This window comes from Triticum aestivum, chromosome 5D (assembly GCF_018294505.1).
Source record: "Triticum aestivum cultivar Chinese Spring chromosome 5D, IWGSC CS RefSeq v2.1, whole genome shotgun sequence".
NCBI lineage: Eukaryota > Viridiplantae > Streptophyta > Magnoliopsida > Poales > Poaceae > Triticum > Triticum aestivum.
In genome coordinates, this window is record NC_057808.1 from 411,484,163 (window position 1) to 411,491,690 (window position 7,528).

The 7,528-nt window shown below is 49.9% G+C and overlaps 1 protein-coding gene across 1 annotated transcript; it reads right to left on the reverse strand.

Annotated features, from left to right (window-relative positions):
- Positions 1 to 1,068: 1,068 nt before the first annotated feature.
- On the reverse strand, positions 1,069 to 1,890 carry LOC123125187 (transcription factor MYC2-like). The gene has a single exon (XM_044545716.1). The coding sequence runs from the start codon at positions 1,888 to 1,890 to the stop codon at positions 1,069 to 1,071; it is 822 nt and encodes a 273-aa protein (XP_044401651.1).
- Positions 1,891 to 7,528: the final 5,638 nt, after the last annotated feature.

A 7,528-nucleotide genomic window follows, 5' to 3' on the forward strand; every position in this document is an offset into this window, starting at 1 on the left:
CGGAGCTGGCGGGCGGACGAGAGCTCCAACACCGCGGCCAAGGGCCGAAGCGTTAGCACCAGCCGGTGCGACGCCCCGGCCCGCCGCCGGCATGCCACGGTTAGCCCCAGGGGCACCGGCACCACGACTGATTCCCGCGACCTGCAGCGGCATCTCCACTCCACGGCCGACACCAGAGACATCCAGCGGCACCACTCCGGCACGGGCTGACCCGGCTGGCTCCGCCGAGCTCTTTCCCGCGGCCCCCTGACCCGCCATGAGATGCAGCGGTGGGATTCGACGGGCACGGCCTCCACGATCTACACGACGATGAGGAGCCCGACGACAGAAAACCCTACGGCGCACGACGGGACCAGAGGGATCAGACGGATCGTTGCATGCCTCTCGCACGTAAACAATGTTCTCGTCCAAAGAGCCCTCAGTATCCAGCCCAAGGGACATTGGCCCACCTGCGACCACTTCGTACTGGGCCTCATACCCAGCCGAAGACGGCCCAGTCTCCACCGGTGGCCCTGCAGCGCCAATCAAGGCATTCAAACGTGCCGCCCTAGCATCCGCGATCGGGATCGACGCCGCCGGCGCCGCCTGCTGCCGGCCGGCCGCCGCACGGCCGCCCTTCTTCCTTCTCACTACCACCGTCCACGCTTCCGGAGGAACTAAATCGAAAAGAGTAAGCTTTGGGAGACTTACCTTGGGAATAGGCCCCTTCCATGGCCGAGGGGCAGACGCGGCCGTCCTCCGATGTACAACCCGCCGGAACAACTCCAAGTTCTCGCCGGGCCGCAAACCGGTCCTCGCCGGATCCTCTAGAGGGACCACCACCTCCACAATCTCCGCCACCTCGTCCTGATCGTAGCCGGTGTCAAAAGCTTCGCAAATCATATCTGAGGGAGTCGGTGAATATTCCGTGGAGCCGCCGGAGCGCCCGCCGTCTTCATCCTCATCCCCGCTATCCTCCTCCGCGAGCGCCCAGAATCGCCCGCCCACCTTCCGGCGATCACCGGGGGTGACCGACGTCGAAACGCCCGGCGGCATCGACGCCTCCTCTAGGTATCTACTAGTAGCTAGCTAGGAGTTGTCGCGGAGCCTCTGAAGCAGAGCGCACTGGAGGACGCCGTCGTCCTGGAGCGCAGCGGGCACGTCGACGACGACGTCCTGCACCGTCACGCCCTCCACGCAGTTCACGCACGCGTGCTGCACCTGCAGCTCTAGCGACCTGAGCGCGCCCATCAGCCGCGCCGGCGCGTGTGGGGCTCCTCCCGCGCTCGTTACGCGCACCGCCGCTGCATCCTTCCCCACCATCCGCACCTCCACCACATCGTCGCAGGCCGGGTGGTGCATGGAGCCGGCGTGGCCGCTTCGGGACGAAGAAGCCGATGCGTTCGACACCTCCCAGTCCCATCTCGAGGCGGCCGCCTGCCGACCCTCGTCCTCGAGCTGCGCGACGCGGGAGCGTAGCTCGGCTATGTAGGCGGCGGCGTCGGCGAGGAGGGAGGTCCTGTCCATGCGAGACACGGTAGGCACGGCGGCGCGGAGATCGCAGAACCGGCGGTTCAGCTTTTCGCGGCGCTGCCGCTCGGCCTCGACGTGGCTGGGGGTGGGGCCCTCCGGCCGCGGCCCCGGCTTCCGCCCACGCCGCTTCTTCGCTGAAGCCTGTAGGCTCGCCGGCGGCAGCTCGGTGTCCGGGGAGAGCGAGGAGCTCCCCTCAGGCCCCAAGTAGTCTCCCTCCTCGCTCTTGGCCGCCGCGACGACGTCGCCGAGCAGCCATTGCTCGGGGACCTCGCAGGAGGTAAACTCGAGGACCTCATGGTGGTTCTCGTCCGCAGTGGCGAGCTGGGGAGGCGGCGGTGGTGGCAAGAAGGATGAGCACGGGGAGAGCAGCTCGTCCATATGTTTTGCTGCTCCCGTAACCGAAGAGCTCGAAGTGTCTCCCAGTCCCGGGAGTTGGAAGCGTCGGTATTACCTGGTACAGTAAAAGAGGTCTACTAGTGTGCCAAGCTATCGTCTGGCCCACGTGTCTCCATGCAAAAGATCTATTGACCTGGTGCAACGGAGACAAAGAGATTGGCGGAATCACTGTTGAATCGAATATCTCGAATGTGTATATGTCCGATCTGTATTTTGTCTCCGCTGTTTTGGGATTTGATGTTTAATTTCATCAAGCAATCCGGCGTGCCCGTCGGTGCACTAGACAGCTAGCTTTTCCATTGTGCCGGGCCTGCCGGCGAGGGGCGCGAAGCCAGGCAGGGGACTGTTTAGGATCAGTTTAGCTAGATGACAATCGACTGAATTTAAAATAGGGGTCAATCGATTTTCAAGAGTTGGCTGGAGTGAGCCGGAGGGAAGGAAGGAGAAGGAAGGGGCTCGCCGAAGTGCTACCCCATTATCTATCTTAGGGTTCAGGGTGGGAGCGGTGGTGGATGGCGGTGGTGGGGGCGGTGGTGCACTTCGCCGGAGAAAAAAACTAAACGTGGGCGGGTCTAGAGGGATGGCCGGGGGCGGCGGCTAGACAGGCGGTGGGGGCGGTTCCGGGGAGGTCGGGGTGGCGAGGCTGCGCGGGAGCGCCGCCGGCTGCGGGTGGTTCGGCCGGCGACCCGGGCGGCGGTGTGGAGAAGAAGGAGAAAAGCTGGAAGTAGAAGAAAGGCTAGGCGCCATTGGATATGGATCGGACGTTCAATATTGATCGATTGGCCCAATTTCAAAAATTCAGCCGACTGACATGTAGCATAACCCGTTTAGGATTCATGGGGCTGGAGGTGTCAAGTTCAGGAAGGAGGATTGGGGAAGAAGAGGTGCATCAAGATTGGTGAAGTACACGTGGCATTTTCTAAAGAGAGTCTTACGAGATGAAACGTGAGACCAGGTCGTATAGTATTATTTTCCCATTATTTTCCCACGGCTCTTGCGCGTTGGCCCTTTTTTTTATGGAAAGGCTTTCATGGCTAGCTTTATTAACTCAAATCAAACTTGCATCATTTGCTAACAAAGGAATAATAAAGCTTGGAGGTGTATCAGACCAGAAAGTCAGTGGATTACTCCTCCTAAACCTAGCTAGCTCATGAGCAACCATGTTTGACTCCCTGTTACAATGTTCAACAAGTACCCTCCCGAAATTCGAAAGTAGACTTCGACATTCATTAAGTATTGGTGCTGCAATCATTGAGTAACCTCGTTCAAATTCAACGCCTCTACCACGGTCACATTATCAGTCCGGACAATTATGTTGGCACACCCAAGACTTTGAATGAGCATTAGCCTTTGACGCAACGCTTCTGATTCGGCCGAGACCACATCGGCCGAGACCACATCGGCTACATGCTCCATGCAAGCAGTTTATTTGGAGCCGTGTGTGCCGTGCGATGCTAGACATACAGAGGATTTTTTTTATAGATTTTACGGAGGTTTAGAATTGAAAACAAGGTGAGGAAGGGCCTATCCCAATGAATTTTAGAAGGGGAAGAAATATTTAGTTAGGAAAGATCTGCAAAACGGCTGTAAAAATTCAGTGGTGTAGGATTATTGGTGTGTGCCGCTCTACATGTACAGCGAGTATCATGCTTATGATACACCGTATCTTTATACGGTGATGTTATTGTGTAGATACTCCCTGGGAGGGCTGGCACAATGAAAGGTTCTTAAGGTAATTTATAGAGTCATAGGGATAGCAAATTGTTTGAGGAAGCATGTCAAATCATGTGCAAAAAATGTACCAGGCGGATTTGCCATCCTGGTTAAAGAAAATTGTCATCCGCGGACCATACAAATCATCCGCAGTTGTCATGCCGCCAACGAACGTTTGCTGGTTAAGCCGGTCCTCTTTATAATGCATTGGTACATGTTGCTTGTAGCTAGCTTTCGCTTTGATTACATAACTTGTTTCTTTCCTGTTGTCTTATTACATTTGTTATACCCTATTCACTATCGATGGTGCAATGCTGTTGACAACACAAATGCATGCACCACATATTGGAATGTATTAATTAATCGTCCTATCATTATACTACACGTTCTCATGCATTATATGTTTCGCTCTCGATTGCACCTCTCAACCATATACTCTACTAACAACTAACAACTTGCTCCCCCGATTCCCTGGATAAAGATATATCGATTCAAACATTCAAATCTGCCCTGGTTAGCATATTTGACAAAATCCAGAAGTTCAAAATTTGACGAAAGAAAACTCTGCTTATACGACAAGTTCTCCCGAAAAAGATTGCAATGTATATTATTATCATGGGTTGCTGGAACTTATGGACCCAAAGAAATGGCAACAAGAATGAAACCCCTGGAAGTGATCCCTGATGCTTTAAGAAGAAGTGGGATCTTATGCTGGCCAAGCATAGAGCCAAAGAGAAGAACAAAGAATGCCTCGATCAACATATTGCTTCCTTGTTCTGATTTTGTTTTATTTTTTGCTTGTACATAAATTTTGTTTATATTAATGAGAAGAATTGTTCTACAGTCACTGGGCAAATAAAATAAAATATTTGTTTCGAACTTTAGTTTTCAGACAATGTGATATCATGTACAAATAATTTGTTGCATTGGAAAGAAGTAGGGATCGTTTCGCTCTTTATGCTTCTGGCCAAAAATGGTTAGAAATTACATTTGTCAACAAATCAAAAGATATACTTTTTATAAAATATAATACTCCCTTCAATCCATATTAATTGTCGTTGATTCAGTACAAGAGGGAATACATAATTTCCTAGTTACATTGAAGACATAAATTGTTGTGTCCGGCTTATAAGGCCAACTAGAGGGAGCAAGTACATTTGTACTTCTCGCTACATGTAGGGTTAGGTGATAGCCTGCAAGCGCACAAGGTTTAGTTGTAGCATTTTTTAAGTAAGAGTATCGATCTCATGGGGAGCACATGAATCAGTCCTTAGCCCTTTGCAAAGTACGAACGATGTGCGTATATAGCTTGTAAGCGATCTAATAATAGTAAGGTTGCAAGTGTAAAGGTGAATAAAATAAGCTGAAATAAATGACAAGTACAATGACTAGACTTGAGACAAATAATTAAAAGAGTTCCGAGGGGGTCCAGAATCCCCACTAGTGTGCATCGATGGCTGTGCCTAAACATGAAGCTATTTCGTTGATCCTCTCACCGGATGGGCTCTGGTGGCTAGGGTTCTGCCTTCTGGACGACTTTCTGGAGTCTCGGTACGTCTGATTCACGATCCGCTTCGATGTGGTGAAAATAGCTGATCCCCCAGAGGCGGCGGCGCGCCAAACGACCGCTCATGCAAGCGCGCACGATCGCATGGAACGTTGTTGTTCGCTCTGAAAGCGCGGTGACGATGTTTTTAAGCCTTCTTGCTTGATTCTTCTATGGAAAGTGTTTATCACCTTCAATATGTGATTCCACTGTCATTTTTAGGGATTTTCTCCAGTAAATGAATATTGCTCCATAAACCTTAATCTGAGGGATTATCAACAAAAAGTAATGCGTGAACACTGTAAAATTTCACGAAGCCTACCCAGTAGGCACAAAAATAACGGTGAAGAAGGTCTTATAATTTGGACTCATCATTAGGCATTCATACTGATCAAGAACAAAGTAGGAATGACGAGTTCTGCTACACCCCCGGTTGATTACAAGGTGAGGGACGCCACGAGATGACGTGGCAATCATTAATCGGAGTTTGTTGGGGTCGTGGGCCCACCCTAAAATTCAAGGGGTAGGAGAATTATGATTAGTGGGGAAGGAAGGTTGGTAGGGTGCGTAAAATAATTTCGGAAACACTAACGCCCACACATGTGGCACTTCTACTACTCGCCCACACGCCTGGATCGTCGTCCAATGCAGTTTGCACGAATCTTGACACGAAAAGGTGGATTTGGTGTGCCACGTAGGACGGGGCTGGTGTGTGGGCGTTGGAGAGTTTACCCGCACGCCCCGCACCATGCTGTTTACCAGCTACGTGTGTGGGCTAACTAGTTTCTGCCTACACAGCCACCACCTAGTCCATGCGCGTGTAGGCGAACTGCTTTTCGCCCACATGACACTCCTACGTTGTGGATGGCAACTGCAGTTACGCGAACGTGGCAACTTGGTAAACACACATGGCAACTATAATTCGTTGCTAGACGGCAACTGCAGTTGCGCGTACATGGCAACCAGATAAACACACATGACAACTGTGATTAACCATACATGGCAACCATGGTTGGACCACATGTGACAACTAGGTAAACACACATGGCAACTACTGTTTGACCATATGTGGCAAGTAGTTAATCACACACGGCAACTATGGTTTGATTACACGCGGCAACTACCATAAATTAGACATGGCAACTATAGTTAACCAAAACAGATAGAGTTGCCATGCTTTTACAACTACACTCTCCATCCCGGATAACTACATCTGCCATCCCGGATGGCAACTAAATCGTCATCCCGCAGGTACCTAACGTAGCTGCGCCAGGACGTGTGGGCATTCTTGCTTCGTGCCACACGCGCGAGGTGCAGATGAGTAGTACTTGTTGGGCGTGTGGCACGAAGTAGCTGCGCCCACACGTGTGGGAAATTCTAATGCCCGCCCACACACAGCCCGTGTGGGCTGCCTCGTGCTCACGCCACACACGATGTGTGGGCGGATGTCTAATATACTACACGTGTGGTGGATATTGGCGTCCAATAATTTTGTAAGTCTAGCATTCTTGTAGAAATGACCATTTAACTAGCTAGAGTTTCAGACTTTAATTCCGTGCAGCAATAACCCAATGACCCGACAATTACACATACAAACTAATGGTCCACTGGTCTACTGGCTCACAATTTGAAGTTTTTTTTTTGACGGGGAACAATACGGTTTTTTTTTTGCGAAAATGGTCAAATCTATTCTAAAAATTCACAGGAAGTACAATGCATCCCAAACATAATAAAAAACGGTGTGTTTTTTTTTTATAAAAAGGAGTGTTGTATATAAAATCTAGGAGCTACTCACAATCTCAAGTTCAGTTATACACATTGGTTTCATAGGATGTAGAAACAAAACATCCTCTAATAATCCAGAGTTTTTGATAAATAAGAAACATATCGATCGAGCATGTGGAATTTTGCCGTACACGGCGACTTGTTCTTGCATAGTGTGGTTCATTGCTTGAGTACCAGTGATGGTGATGCATAGATTGCGCTCATGCTGAGGCCACATGTACGGTCCGTCGTGGCGCAGCATATACAGGTCTTACTTTATAGATAACAATGTTTTTTGACCGGGTATAAAATACAATATTGATTATGCGAGTTTATAAAATTAACCATAACTTTATGCTTTTCCCTAAAAAATGTATAACTTTATGCTAGAAATGGAAACAAATAGGTGGTTCCAAATGCAGTTTACCTTACATTCCATGTTTTAGACGAAATTTGTGTTGATTTACTGTGAAAACAAAATTGAGGGGATCCAACTACCAACCTACTTGGAAACAATCAAAAAAATTGCGGGAAAACACTCGATGGTTGGTCAACACTAGGCCCCCAATGGATTCGCTCGCCCCTTGATGGAAAGAG